Source organism: Vollenhovia emeryi, unplaced genomic scaffold (assembly GCF_000949405.1).
Source record: "Vollenhovia emeryi isolate VEMERY1.0 unplaced genomic scaffold, V.emery_V1.0 DF939208.1, whole genome shotgun sequence".
Lineage (NCBI taxonomy): Eukaryota > Metazoa > Arthropoda > Insecta > Hymenoptera > Formicidae > Vollenhovia > Vollenhovia emeryi.
The window spans coordinates 710,291-725,750 of NW_011967158.1; the positions used below are offsets into that span (position 1 = coordinate 710,291).

The 15,460-nt window shown below is 47.2% G+C and overlaps 2 protein-coding genes across 9 annotated transcripts in view; one reads left to right on the forward strand and one right to left on the reverse strand.

The window, feature by feature from the left end:
• The first annotated feature begins 687 nt into the window (after positions 1 to 687).
• On the forward strand, positions 688 to 3,951 carry LOC105561356 (polymerase delta-interacting protein 3-like). 2 transcript variants are annotated; one of them, XM_012011257.1, is made up of 7 exons: positions 688 to 870; positions 1,298 to 1,710; positions 2,072 to 2,292; positions 2,371 to 2,426; positions 2,507 to 2,726; positions 2,809 to 3,017; positions 3,306 to 3,951. In XM_012011257.1, the coding sequence occupies exons 1-7, from the start codon at positions 797 to 799 to the stop codon at positions 3,382 to 3,384; spliced, it is 1,272 nt and encodes a 423-aa protein (XP_011866647.1). In that variant the 5' UTR covers positions 688 to 796; the 3' UTR covers positions 3,385 to 3,951. The 2 variants fall into 2 exon arrangements, with proteins under 2 accessions (XP_011866647.1, XP_011866648.1); XM_012011258.1 differs by lacking the exon at positions 688 to 870 and adding an exon at positions 917 to 1,198.
• A 121-nt stretch (positions 3,952 to 4,072) lies between these two features.
• Positions 4,073 to 15,460, reverse strand: part of LOC105561357 — a 45,869-nt gene continuing 34,481 nt past the window's right edge. For 5 of the 7 annotated variants that reach the window (XM_012011263.1, XM_012011262.1, XM_012011261.1 and 2 more), the window contains 6 exons: positions 9,275 to 9,387; positions 8,850 to 8,998; positions 7,979 to 8,180; positions 7,611 to 7,879; positions 7,257 to 7,410; positions 4,073 to 6,053 (listed from right to left, as the gene is read on the reverse strand). In XM_012011263.1, the coding sequence (XP_011866653.1) occupies positions 4,788 to 6,053; positions 7,257 to 7,410; positions 7,611 to 7,879; positions 7,979 to 8,180; positions 8,850 to 8,998; positions 9,275 to 9,387 (2,153 nt within the window). In that variant the 3' untranslated portion in view covers positions 4,073 to 4,787. Of the gene's footprint in view, positions 6,054 to 7,256; positions 7,411 to 7,610; positions 7,880 to 7,978; positions 8,181 to 8,849; positions 8,999 to 9,274; positions 9,388 to 10,002; positions 10,172 to 10,196; positions 10,507 to 15,460 lie in introns of those variants that run through there. The other 2 variants (XM_012011259.1, XM_012011264.1) reach the window with 2 other exon arrangements.

Below are 15,460 nucleotides of genomic sequence, written 5' to 3' on the forward strand. Positions count from 1 at the left end.
ATTTCAAACTTAAAATCGTGAAAATCGAGAATCTCGAAAACTGGCAAAGTATCAGGAGAACATAATCGGCAAAGAGGTGGCACTATCTGAATTTCCAAGAATCGGAATTCCGAGAATTTCAAACTTAAAATCGTGAAAATCGAGAATCTCGAAAACTGGCAAAGTATCAGGAGAACATAATCGGCAAAGAGGTGGCACTATCAAAAATTCCAAGAATTGGATTTCCGAGAATTTCTAAATTCAAGTCGCGAAAATCGAGAAAATGGCAAAGTATCAGGAGAACATGATCAGCAAAGAGGTGGCACTATCTAAAATTCCAAGAATTGAAATTTCGAGAATTTCAAACTACAGATCACAAAAATTGAGTATCGGATACTGACATCAGAAAATTTTATATTAATCAATTGGCGATGTGCGCTTATACATATTGTATTCCTCTCATATCCAACGTACGACGTTTGATATCTAATATGATTGGTTCTTTATTGGATCTAAAAGTGTCAACCAATGACTCGAGCATGAATCTTTTCCTTTAGCGTGAACTCGTAAAAAGTAAAATATATTATTGACGAATATTGAATTCTTTAATGAAATTTTTCACTTGCCGCGAGTTCACGCTAGAGGAAAAGAGTCATGATTGAGCCCCAGTACGAACTGTCTCCCGAAAATTCCCTAGAACTCGCAGCCAACGGCGCTTTCGGTAGTGTCGCTGGACGTAATCCGAAATTACAGTTCTTCAAATTCAGTTTGACTGGTTTTCAGTGGCCGTGTCCCGTGTGCTCTAAATTGCCTCATTATGGCTGATATGGGCCTAAGCCTGGACGATATAATTAAGAAGTCGAAATCGTCGGGAATGAGAGGCAGAGGAGGGTAAGGCGAATTCGGCGAGTTGCTAATTGCGACCGGACCCTCGCCAGCTTTCACGCTCGCGTTGTCCGTTTATAACCTTGACGCGATCGCGCTTTCCTCTATTGACTCGGATCCGTGCGCGACAATCTCGCCTTCAGAATTCTCGTTCGGATCGTCGCCTCGCTCGACAATCGCGTCGCCGCGAAATCGAAGTGAGCTAGCGCGCGCGGATGGCATTCGCAGCCGCTCTGCGTACCTCTGGAGCAAAATCTGTTGCACTTATTTGACGATTGCGTAGTGTTGTGTCCGCACGGCTTGCTCGATTGACTCCGCGATTTTCAAATGCTATGTAAGAGAACACGTTTACCAGTCTTGCCGCAAATGCTTTTCTCCCAACGCTTAATAAATCAAACGCGGAGCTAATCAGAGAACTTGTGCAATTGCGCAGGATACGCAGGGGCATCAACAGAGGCGCGCGGGCAAACGGCTCTGTGAGAGGACGTGGCTCGCATATCGTCACGGATGCGCGGTTCAAGATAATACAGAAGAATCGGGAGAAGCTCACCGACGCTAGGGACAAGCTCGCCGAGATTGCGAAGCAGAGCGACGCGCGACTCAAGTTGGACAAGATCCGCGCGTCACACTACAAGAAGATAGACACCCTTTCGGGTATCTCGCGCAAGACTGGCCGGAACGGCCGGCTCTCGTTGTCGACGAACAAAGTGTCGCACTTGATGCAGCATGTGTTACCGCCGAATATTCCGAACAATTACATGCCGCCTCCCACGAGAGCGGTCGGATACAGGCCGCCTATCTCCGAGCCTCATTACTTGGGGGACATGAGCATGGATTATACTGATGGTACATATATGGACATGTATTTAACATATAAATTGATGTATTTGCACGTGTACATTTTAGAAAGTAATTTCAAAATGTTTTATTAGCAATAATTGGCTGTGTTCGGCAGAAGCCAGCGCTGAACTGTGAGCCGATTGGATTATATTTCTAGATCTAGAACAGTTCTGTGTTTCAGCATAGATCGGGAAGTACAATCCAATCAATGCAAAGCACATATCAAGTGCTAACTTCTGCTAAATGCAGCCATTGAAATACCCAGTGAGAAATGATTCGTCAGAACGATGTCGCTTCGACATCGATTGACGGGTCATTCCTTGCTGGGATGACATTTGTTAACGAAAATACTCGCTTATTCTCTTAGATTATTTAACGGAATCATCTTCATTGAGGAGGACCGTGAGTAACGAGTACGCGCCAACACCCCCGCCTCCACCTCCAGTGTTCAGTATTAATCCGATTTCTCCTTACACCTGGGTGAAGTCCAGAAACACTAATGTGACTAGGATTCAAGCTCGAAAATCTGAGATGGAGAAGGACCGAGAGAGGCAAAGAGATTACAAACTCGCTGCGCGCTCTGCGATGGTAAATAGTTTGGTTGTCTTTGCTGTAAAATCTAATTTCTGATCAGTTTAACTCGTATAATTTGTTCCCTTGTCGCAGACAAAGACTGCTTCACCTCCTTATAAAGAAGACTGGAGCTTTGGCACAAAATCAAGGTAAATATTAAGATATTTTACAGAATACTTAAGACATAAACTGACCAATGTAAACGGAGACTTTATGATTTTGATTATAGAACAATTGTTGCCGAGGAAATGGTAGATTCCAAGTACTACAATTCCAGAAATGTTCGAGAAATCGGAGTAAAGTCGCGTCTCGAGTCCTCCCCGAATAAGACGCGCACAATGGGTGTTTTGTCGCGGCCGAAAGCAAGTTCCAGTTCGTCGGTACAATCAAATGGCTATCGAATTGTAGTATCCAACTTGCAAGCCAACGTCACACAAGAAGATATCAAGGTATAATAAAGAGAAAACTTATTTCTGAAAGTTCTCGCTATACAGAAATTGATTTTAAAAAATATGTGTTTGCATCCCGTAGGAATTATTCGAAGACGTTGGCGAACTGCTTGTATCGAGACTAGTGCGTCCAGGTACTGCGGAAGTAATCTATAAAACGCTGAAGGATGCGACTAAAGCAGTTGAAACTTATCACAATCGACAATTAGACGGCCATCCAATGAAATGTCTCCTCGTTAATCCACGACCAAAAAACAATCCAACTGGACCAGCTGTCCGATCTCTTACGGAGTGAGTAGCAAAAATTTCCCATTGCCGAATGCTTCAGGCATACGCGTCATACTCTATGACACTATTCTATGCTGAATCGTGTGATGGTACATGAAAGTCGAAAGCAGCACAAATTCATTTTATTTGGATCAGTGTCACATGTAATCATCGTGTGTAATTTCTCACATCTAACTCTACTTTGGCTGCAGAAACTAATTCGGAGTCTTAAAATAGTCGTCTTGAAATATGTCGTTTGTAGGCGGCCGACGTGCTCCTCCTTTTTCACGACACGCAATTTCTTTTCTACAGGTCAAGACGTAGTATCAGCTCAAGTTATGTACAACCAAGTTTAGGAGCGGTGCATCGCGCATTATTCGACGATTCTTAATCGAACGTATCCATTTTGATATAAGTCAATATGAAGAAAAGAAATGTCTTGTATGTAAGTGTAACGGACATTATGCTGATTATTCTTAGGAGAGCGACCGGAGAAACGGCAAAACGCTGAAAGCGCATTTAATATGCGCAACTCCAATTCCCAGCTGTAATTGTATTAATAAACTTATACCACTCATTATCTTTAGTCTATATGCGGTCTGTACGACCGATAACACTGGAACGCTCGTGTATTATTCTCATTATTTTTTAGAGATAATCGTCTCCTCTTGTATTTTATGCACTTTGTAATTACAATCTCATTATTTTGTCTTATATACCTTATTTTGTCTTATATTATTTTAAAAGTAATAAATTGTTAATTAAGGGTCTGAAATATCAGAGGTCGCGAGCTATCCTTGAACATTGAAGACAATAGTAAAAGCTGAGACGTTCTGGTGTTAAAATATAGAGGGGAAACTTATGTTAATATAACACGCTCGTGGAACCACGTACGCATCAGGCGAAATCTGCTTCTTGTATATTTAATATGTCCGAATAAAATGGTACCCATCCAGCAACTTTGATATTCTTTTCAGGATACGATATAGATATTTAAATGAAGTCATAATGACCGCTCGTGAACGCGTGCAGTCATTAATGTAACTTATTCAGCTTAAATGCACACGTGACCTTCATAGTTACGAGTTTCAAATATTATATTTCGTGTATGTCTATAAGTCATATGTCTTCACACTCTTATGATATACTTTACGCAAGAACAAGTACTGGATATATTAGTTTTCTCCTTGAGGATCCGTCTTATAATAATCACGTGCTCGACAGAGCGCGAAAGAGGGAAGAGCGACTTAATACGATAAAGAATTTATTTATTTATACATACAACATCATCACAATATTCATACCTATAAAATACAAAAGCTAACACACCACGCATGCTGCTGCTGACATGCACTAAGAGTCACCTCCCCGAGGAGAAGGTTGATACGTTATCGAAGAGCAGTGCGAGTTTTGAAATCGGAAGTTGGTATTTTGACACGGAGAGTAAATGGCACATGAGGAAATTTTTCTCTTCTCCGTAACGGCTAACGACGGTACCATGGGGCCAATGCTCGCCGTCGTACGTTGACCGCGTGGAAAGAAAGGGTTATACAATATAATACGAAATGTTCAAACTTAAAGCTAACGCGGACGCGTTAATTAGTGCCTAGAATCATGCCGCTAGACGCATCCACGCCGTCGAATATTTACAAGAAAGTACAAAACAATACTGGGGAGGATCTCATCGCGGGATGAATGATGCTGATTAAACGCGTGAGATCTCTATCCTAATCAGGATACAATCGAAATTCATATATAAAACTACATCTTGTACGTGCGTCATAATCGGCCCGCTTAATTCCTACGATAATGATGATGGTGATGATGATTATTGGCTCTGGATTTGTTGTTAGGCGTACGAAGAACCTCCGCGTAAGACATCTCTAATCGTCTCAGCCGAGCCACCTCCTCTGACGCGGTGCTGGGTTTGAAATCCTTGTACTCGAAATTGTTGTGTTGCTGTTGCTGCTGCTGCTGCTGCTCGTGCGGGCCGCGCGTGAATGTCTTCTTGTTATCTTTCGACCGATTCGCATATATATTGTGCTGGCCGTTCCATGCACCGGAGTGCTCGTGCTCGGCAGGATTGAACGGTTTGAATCTCCTTCGGCCCCCGCCGCTGGGTCTGGCCGACACGAATTTCGGATTCGTCGTGGGAATAACGTCCGGCGTTGACCGATCGTTGAGCTGCGCCTTCTTGGTGAAGTTCTTCTTCACCGAGGTCTTTTTGCGGACGCGCAAGTTAAGAGACACGTAATCCATTTTGCAGCTCGCATCCTTCGCGGGCTGCTGATTCACGGCGGTGCTGGACTTGTCGGACTGTTTGCCGTCCTTCGGATTGGCCGGGCTGGTAGACTGCACCCTGAAGACCGGTTCCGAGACCACCGACGATACCATGGAGGACATGACGCTCTGATTGTCGTCCGTCGCCTCGCTCTGCAAATCTTCCTGAAACGACGGCTCGTACTTGGCCTGAGACGTAGCGGGTTCGTCCAGCAACGGCAGCTTCTCGCCCTCGTCCTTTGCCTCGGCTGCCCGTTTCAGAACGCTGAAGATCTCGCTGAAGAGCTGCCGGTACTCGGGCGTCTTGCGGAACCTGCTCTCGAACGGGCTGTTATCGTCGTAAATGCTGAACTTGCAGTCCTCGCCGTCGGCGATGGAGCACAGGAACGAGCCCGCCGACCTGTCGTCAGTTTGTGTCGCCTTGTTGCTGGTCTCGTCCGAGAAGCCTGAAGACGACGTCTCGGCTTCGGAGAAATCGGTGGGAGTGGCCGAGAAGGGTTTCTTGCCGGCGTTCTCGTTTGGTTTGGCTCGCGAGACGGTCTTGGTTGATTCCGGAGCTGTGGCAGCCTCGACCTCGGAGGCAGCAGGATAGAAATTGTTAAATTCTCCGGACATCTCCAGCTCCTCCTGCAACGACATACATGTCGCGGGTGTGGCGTCCTTGCGACGGGGCTGACAATGCCTCTGCACTTCCAACAAGGCCTGATACTTCTCTACCAAGACTCGATAGGGATTCGCGGTGTCCAGTTCGTCGGTACCTTCGTTCTTGTTGCCTGTATCCTGTGTGCAGGCAATTAATGTGTGTGCAGTTGAAAATGTGAATTTATGAAAGTGTATACGACGAAATTCAGTTACGATTGATATTTAATTGAGGGAATTATATACCTACGAGTAAAGCGATCGGCGCACAAATTTTACTACAAACAAGTCTAAAATCTCATAAAGTTACATATAATTTTTATATAATATATATATATAACGTTATACGTAACTTTGACTTATTTCTTCGTTTCAATTTACGTTAGTAATTGCACGGGACGTTGCGCAGAAATGCGAGGCTAACTGGAAGCAGAAGGGCAAAGGACCTGCCAGATTTATAGGATATTAAAGGTTGCAAAAAGTTCCGTGAGAAAATGTGTTTTATTTAAAATCTTATAAATCTGGCACTTATACATTGTACAAAGCAATCGGTTAAAACAATTCGACTAGACGCAGCGATTCCAATCATAACAGCCATCATGCTTAGATTAACAGCAAGCACAGATATTTGCATTTACTTATCCTAGATTCTTAATATTGCCGAGGAGTGCAAGCAGTCTTCATAATCTTTGGAAATTAAGTAGTAAATTTTCCGCAGTATATATCACAAAGCTTTTATCATAAACTTGCTCGTTATTTTAAGGTATAATCATACAAAGTAATAAAAGTATTCAAATAATAATATTAATTATATAATAGCAAAGTGCTAGTTGTGTATTAAAATCGTTTTTGGAAGTCAAGATTATCTTCGATTTATCAAATTTGATTTATATATTCTGCGCATTAACATATCGTGTTAAAGAATTTTTGATTTCTCCTGTCTGAACAGCCAAAGCTTAAAGACGAACAGAGATATTTTATGAAGCATAAACGATGGTATTCGAAAAGGCGCGAACACTACTGGAACAATAAAATGGGTTCTAACATATACGCTTGAGAAAAATGAAATAATAACAACGGCACTTTCGTATAAGTAAATACCCTCCATAACAACGAACTATACCATTTACGTTCTGTCTTTGGCTTGGATTTCGCAAAGTTTGTCACTTCCTAAAGCAGATAAAAGATAATTACTATTCTAGGCGAGCATAACTGAAGAGGAAAAGAAGCGACATTGTAGCGACAGACTCGAGCAAGCGAGAGGCTCGATTCATGCAAACGTAGATGTTCTAGTAAACAGCGCAAGGGTGAACCAAATGCTGAAGAAAGAAAAAGAGGAAATACCTGCACGGTCACTTCGGAGTCGCGCTGATTCTCACTAATTAACGACTCGGCCATACTTATGTCGTCGTACTCTTCCTGATCTAGCATTATGGAAAGCTCGTCGTGCGTCCTCGTGTCCATGCCACGCAAGCAACGGCCGCATAACTGACCTCGTCTGTAAGGACATTTTTGCTTGTTTCACAAATATTACCGACATTATCGTACGAGCTTTCTCGTCAACGACTCCAATAACGCGTGCAACTTGTAATCTTATTCGCATTAAGATGGATCTCTTCTCGAGATACATCTTTTAAGTGGGTATGTTAAGAAACGATCTACGTTCAAGGAAGGGAAATGAATGGAGAGCGCACGCACCTGACTTCTTCCAAGGTGTTAATTTCGTCTTGCAGACTCTTGACATCTTGCGCCTTGTTACGCAACTCCGTTAATTGCTCCTCCAATGCGCTGTTCTCCTGCAACAAAGTGGTCAGCTGCTGACTGAGCTCGGAGACCTTCTTCTGCTCCCTAGCCCTTTGATTGCGAGCGTCCTGCAACTGCTTCAGCAACTCTGTCATCTCCTCGTCGCTCGTCGCGGTCGACTCGCTCGTCTCCTGGGAGGACCTCGGCGAACACGGGGCAGCTCTCTGAAGACAAGAAACAAGCATCAACGGGTCTCTTCCTGAAGACTCGGAAGAAGCGATGAGTGATGTCACGTTACATAAATACTATCGAACTATTCGTACCTGTTTCTCGCTGCCGCCTTGCGTATCCGAGGTTTCCCAATCGCTGCTCTGTTGCTGATGCAGCTGTTGCTGTTGATGCTGTTGCTGCGCATTGTTTCTAGACGGGCTTGCGGTGTGCTGGCGCAACTTTTCGATCAAGTCGTCAATCTTCTTCTGAAGCTCCTCGCATCTTATTTCCAGAGTCTCGATAGTCACGGATTGGCTGCTCGTGCACAAATCGTTACATGATTATCAGTGGGAGTCTCGTTATTGCGGGACGCTGCGCGGTATCGCAATTTCTCCGACGATCGGACATCTGCTGATCGAAGTGTCGCCTCGGAGAAATGCACGGCGAAGTTTCTCCGGAATTTCGGGTCAACCGCGACGAGTCGAAGCGCGCAAGACGCCTAGTCCCGATCTACTCGAAGAGTTGACGTTGACCGAAGATGAAATTTCGTGAACGCGCGGTATAGAATAATAAAAAAGGCTCCCCGCCGGGAGAAACAGATTCCATTAAGGAGATTAGGATAGTGTTAAATAGGAAAATAATACTTAATAACTTTCCATGAACTTTAATTGTATCGGACGGTGTATGAATTATGCATTTAGAAAGGTGAGCTCAGAACGGTTCACATAGCCAATACAATACGGAGTTAACTAGATATAATAACAGATCTTGTTAGACCGGCACTTTTCCGCGATACTTTTAGCAGAATCTTATCTGGAATATCAAGCGGTATCTTTCTTTCGAATGAGAATGTCAGTTTCTCTCTCTCTCTCTCTCTCTCTCTCTCTTTCTCTCTGTCTGTCCGTCTGTCTCGCTCTAATCGAAGACGTTTCGCCAATCGAAGAAACGACGTGGAAAAAGAAACAGGGAAGATAACGCGCCTACCTCTTGATCAGTTTCTTATCGCTGGTGTTCTCGATCACCAGGTGATGATTCGCACGTTCCAGATCCTGCACGCTGACTTCCAGCTGCTCGTAAACTTTCAGCCGCGTATTGTTCACCTCCCTCAGGGCGGCAGTCTGCTTTTTCATATACTGCGGAACGAACAAATAACACGCGTATTCATCGGCCGGTGCAATTTCGAGGTTGAGCGATTCCGCAAATCGTTCGTTCGCGACTCGAATTTTCTTGCCGTGCCGCGCGATCGTTGCTGTCCATTGCAAAAATGTCGTACGGAAGACGCGGGAGCTATTAGTAAAATTATCAGAGAGTAACCGCGGGAGGGTAACCGGTTTGCCGCGAGGAATAACAATGTTCCGGCCGTAACAATGACTCGCGGAAAAATTACCGCGAGATTTATAGAGATATACCTCGATTTCTTGCGTTTGCTCCTCCACGGTAGCCTGGTGCAACTTGATGATGTTCTCCAGCTCCTTGTTCCGTTCCAGGAGGGTCTTGCCGAGCTCCGCCGCCAACTGTAGATCTGCGCAAAACGTAAGACGTATTTTTGCATGAGCGCTTCTTTTTCATCTCGATCGGGAAGGTATTCCTACCAATCGCGCGAGAGCATTCTATGTTTTTCAATCTATTGAATCTCGGACGCGCGTAGGTAAAAGAGATTCGAAGCGTGAACGCGTACAGATAAGTTCCGGATCAGCGTGGTGAAACCGTGGGGAAGGGATCGACGGGAATTTCTACGTTGACGGAAACGATGTCGATCCGGGCTCGCTCCGAATAAATAATTAGCCGCGCAACCTGCCGAGCGACGGCTGCAGGTTGCTGGCCGCCGAGCGGCGGCGCGAACGCCCTGGTTCACGCTCGCGGCACTCCCTCATTCTGACACCGGCTAGGGCCAAGGACCTTCGCGGTGAGCAAACGACCGTGCTACCGTTTCGCGGTACTCGGTGTCGCGGCGCAGCAACGTGACCCGTGAAGTTCACGGACTCCTTAAGTTGACTCCCCGATGCGACGCGCGAGCACGACGCAAAGCTGTCGCGAAACCGCGAGCCTCCGGATCGCGGCAATTTCAACTCAGGAGATTCAATCGAACGCGTGCGTATCGGGCGCGATAAAAACCGACCCATCGGAGCGGAGATACCTCGTCCACCCTCTTTGATCGGGACAGTTATAATTCGCCACGCGACAATCTGCCATCTCTCTTCCAACGTTATCACTTGTCCCGTGAAGCTGAACACCATCCTCTTGACCACAACACCGCACGTTAACAGCACCGTGAATCCTTTTCGCGCGCGTTCCAATCGTCTCTTCTTATACGCTCGCGCTCTTACTTACTACTCTCGGAGGAGGATCCCTTAAGACTCTTAAGGTACGCGAGCTCGATAGAATAGTCCCAGCCCTCTAACGAGTTGGTCTGGGTCTGCGGGTCCCAGACCATGTCCACGCTCTGCCCGCTCATGGCTCGCTCGTGATGGGACCTGCCAGTTCCCGTCGTTGCCCTTTCCGACACACAACCGGTTCCGTCGGAGGCAGCCGGTCTTCTGTGGTTCTGTGGTAGCCAGGCCGATCGAAACGACGTGTGCCCACCGAGCGGTAATTCAACTCCCTCCATTCTCGCTCTCGTCTCCCTTCCCCTGCCTTTCTTACGCTTCTGGGCCCCGTCTCTTCTTGTCGACGTTCCGACCGAAGGAGGTACCGAGGGGGTCTCACCTCGCCACCCGGCCCGGCCACTTTCCAGCAATATAGTTTTGAATTTCCAATAGGCGCCAAAGCGCAATGACACTTGGACCGAGCTTTAGGCCTCCCGTTCAAATGGGAGGAGATTGACCCTTGGGGGAGTAGCGTCAAGTCTAAAGAAACATTTATTCTCTGATTCTTTCGAGAACGATAAATCAAATCTCTCGCCATTCCCTCTCTCGGGAGCACTTAGCTCCCCTAAGTGCTCCGCCGATACTCTCACTCTGGAGTCCTCATCCTTTCCCTTCTGCCTTTCTACCTAAGCTCGTCGTTCCCGTCGTCCGTGGGATGCTCCGGCGCGATAAGAGAAGGTGTCCCACTTCTGAGATCTTTCGTCGCACGCGCGCGTACGTATCTTCCCACCGAGAGAAATGGGGGCTGTAGGTTGACGAGACGGGGTGATCTGACAGGGTGATGAATGAGGAAAATCATCGCGCTTGGATTCGGCCGGAGATCCGGATAGATCGCGCGAAATCGCTTGGAGTGGCCTCCCCGCATATTCGCAATGCATACTTTGCAACGATCGCAGCAACGAAAGCCGAGACGTAAAGTACGCCTCGTTAACAATAGCCCGAAGGATGACGGGCAGCTTTTTTTTTCGTTAAGACTAGCCATCGCCGTCGCTCCATTGTTCCGAGGCTGTAATATTAATTAATCCGGAGCTACCGGACGAATAATAGTGATTAGGCCGCGCCGTTCCTGTGTATCAACGTTTAGTTATGTTACGTTAATAGTCGACAAAACCTTGATCCACTTGGACATAATGGCGAGTGCAGCGATCGGCAACGCACGGCGTATATAAAAGCTTTATCCGATGTCGCCTGACACGTTCACTGTCCATGGTGAATGCGTTACGCGCATTGAAAAATGATAAACACACTTTGTAGCGTGCGATATAAGGTTTCATTAGTCTGAAAGTTGTTCGATTCTATTTTACACGAAGAATTGCTGGAGGGACGGCAGCGGCGTTGCAAACGGTGCAACACGGCGAGTTTGAGAAACGATTTGACGACGACGTCTCACTCGTACGTTTCGCGGACGTTCGTGCAGCTCGGCAGCGTCCCGCAACGTTACCGCAGTTCGTAAATCATTTATACATTTCGCGTCCTATCTGATCGCTCCCGAGCGAACTCTATTGTTTCTAATGAACCCGCAATCAGATTCAACCTAGCGCTGCAACGACCTCCGAAAACACCGGCCCAGTGCCCTCGTTACTCGCCCATCGCTGCCCGTATCGCGATCGGCAAGCCGGAGAAGTAGGGAAAGAAATTCTATTCTCTCGCTCTTGACGTTTCGCCGTTGCAGCGATTTAATGACACGGTCAGCGGCAGCTCAGCCAGAGATGATTAATCGAGTCGACATCGATTCGATATCGACGCGTCGTTGAGCGATCGCCGTCGAATACTGGTTAATGCTTTCGTCACCTTCGACCTCACCGCGGTTATTTTTATTAATCCGCACTCGACGTCGATGCAATCGACGTTGATTCCGCCTAGTCGTTTCGCGCTGAGAAATCAACCGATACGGGGAATCGGCGCGAGCGACATACGAGATGGGTATCCGAGAGGGAGCTGCAATGATAAATTTCCGATACGTGTTCCGTTGACCCTTGGGCCTCCGACTATCGGCAACAAAGCCGCGCGTTCTCGCGTACGACGCTCGCCGGCGAGGGAAACGCACTACGCGGCCCGCATATGCGTGCGGGAAAAGTGGTACGCGAGAAATCGATGACGGACGATTTCGTACCGCGTCCAGAAAAACGCAATCGTCTCGTCCCTCTTCGCGTATATCACCACACGCGGAAACGGACACGTCTCGCCGCGAATCGGGGTTCGCGGGGTCACGGCAGAAGCGAATCGGCAAGCTCATCGTTCTCGTCGTTACGCTCGCGAGACTTCATTAGCCGGCGTGACTCAAGGGGACCCGACGGCGACCGATACTCGCTCGCCGGTCGCCGGTCGCCGATCAACCCCCGCGATAACGATTCCCGCGACTCGTTACGCCCGCTCCCGGTGAAAGTCCCATTTTTACGCCGGAGAGAGCTTGCGTAATGGTATTTAGCGTTTTCCTTCTCCTGCGGACGCCGTCGCCCGCGGCGGGTCTGCGCGGACGTGAATAAAATTGCGGCGCGTTCTCGGGACGGCGAGTGCTATCGGTGAAAAAGGACGACGGTCCGCGGACAGCCAAATTAGAGCGTTCGGTGAGCCGTTAACGACGCACGCGAAACTCGTTCCGCGCGAGGTAACGCGAGGCCCGACAGCGCCGGGCGGCTCGGCGAGCAACACGTTTCGGGGCTCGTGCACTTTCCTCATGCGCCCGAAAGGTCAAGCCGATGCACCTGCGCGCCGCAACAATGGGCCCTCATTTTTTTCCCTCTCCCTTTCCCTTCGCTCCCGCGGCCGCCCGTCAGTCCCGATGAAGAGATTAATAACGTTTCGCCCGGAACACTCTCGAGAGAAAGTAGCCGGCGCGAGGGGGGGGGGGGATTTAGATTCTATTCCGAGGTCGCCGGGTCATATTCCAGTCGAAATATCACGGCGATCGGCTTCCCGCACACGTCCTCCTCGAGCGCTTCCGCTCGAGTCGACTCGAGCCGTCGTTTCCGACTTTTGGTCCCGCGTTCGCTCCGTTAGACAAACTCTTCCGCCTATGTGTCTCGATACCGGTTCATTAGCTACCACGCCCTGCGCGATATCCATAAATCGCGCGAAACGAAACGAGGGTGGGAAAACGACAAAACGCTGCTTTCTCGAAAAACGACAGCCAGCAGGTCTCAATTATCGATTCAGCTCTCGCCGGAGGAAGGGACTGCCGCGCCACGGTGAAGGGATCCCCGTCGCCGTGGTCGGGAGTGGCTACCCGAGCTTTTCTCTGACTTTCGCGTTCCTCGGGCGATAATATCGCTAATTCGATCATTAAAGCGCACGTCGACGCGACGGTAGGTACGAGTACACGCGCGTGGGCGGAGAGAAGGCGAGCGTGACACACGGGGTATCTGTCCCAGTTGAGTCGCGGTAGCACAGTACCATTCATGCACGCGCCCGCCCGCCCACCCTGCTCGGTCTCGCCTTCCTTCCTTCTTCGTCCTCTTCGCCGAGCCGGTAACTGGAGCCGGCGCACTCGGCGGTGTTAAAGCATCCCGTGGGCCGTGTTCCCAGCATTGTTTCGGCCCGGGGAGCGTAAAACACTCGGGCGACACGTGAGGTGCCCGAGGTTCAACGACGTCGTCGAAAGCGCGCCGCCGAAGGAGAGCACACGAAAGTACACGCGTGGAATTTCGGAGCGGAAACGCGTGAAACGCGCGGAGGTGTAGGCAGAGGGGATTCCGAACCTTTCCATTTTCGAAACTACGCGCGCCGGCGACTTTAAGGTTGTTATTTCGTGAAATCATTTCTGTGAGAATTGTTTCACGAAAAATTGTTTCAAAATTTTGCGGTTTATTCTTTACATTAATACGTGCAAAATAAGACTAATTAAATTAATATTGACCGTCCCAAAGTTCTAAAAAAAAATGTTAAAGTTTGCTATGCTACACGAAGTATTACGTGTAAAACACGTTAAAAATAGAACAATATTGCATCAAGATATATCATCGTGATAATTGAGTGCTGGTTCCTGTCAGGAAGACACATTTGAGCATTGTTGTCGCGAAACAACTACCTTAAACAGTCAGTCGCATCTTGCGATATCCGTCGCGACTTGATTAATCCGAAAGTATCGTAGCCGCGCCAAGCATTTGGAACATTTGTAGTCCCAGACGGTCTGCTATCGATTGTCAGATGATTTTTGATACACATACAACTTTCACGTGAAACTTTGAAATATTCCCCGTGCTTGTATTCGTCAGATATTCAAAAGAAGGCGCCAGATGAACTGTTAAACAAAACTCTTTTACTTTGTGTTTCAATGCATCTTGAAAAAAATGCCGCGCAAAACTATTTGCTATAAATAAAATCAACTATTTTACAAATCCGTTTATACATACATATACGGGGTGTTCCAGGGGGAAAGGTCAATATTCGGGGAAACAGTGGGGAACGAGACATATATTCATTCATCACTCTCGATTCTCATTGTCGCTTTATCGCTGGGTGGTCCTCAAGTGCGCCCGTCAAAGTCAGCAGCGTTCACCAGGTCTAACGAAATTCTGACCATAACTGACCGATCGGACACGGTGCGCGGTAACGACTACCGCTGCAATAATAACTGAATAGCTATACATTATCGTCGTTCTTACTCTCTAAAAGTCAATGCGTTGTAACTGCGAGTCGGTGAACATTCACTGTTTTCAGTGACAATCCGATTATCCTTCGTGTGACTTCTTACTCTCTAAAAGTCAACGCGTTATAGCTACTGTGAATCAGTGAATATTCACTGTTCTCAGTGATAATCCGATTATCTTTTGAGTGGCTTTTAGAGAGCGAGCTGATATGATAATTGTATGTGTACATTATCGTCGTTCTTACTTTCTAAAAGTCAGGGCATTATAACTGCGAATCAGTGAATATTCACTATTTTCAGTGATAATCTGATTATCTTTCAATTGACTTGTAGAGAGTGAGCTGATACGATAATATGCATATGTACAATATATACGCATTCAATAGCGAAATGTACACGCGATAAAAGAATCAGTCCTAAAAAGTGACGGGCTACACAGGTCGCCAGACGAGCCAGAAATGTCATTGGGGCGCACGCAATTCTGTTCTACAATACAGAAACTAATTGCGAATTCGGTTGCTTGTACTAGTGCGCACTGAGTGCACACTAAGGCTTGTTTATAGTCAGTTCTTATATTTATTTCAGATTACAATGTAAACGCCTTTACGTTTTAAGGACCTGGCACAGATATAGGTGGCCAC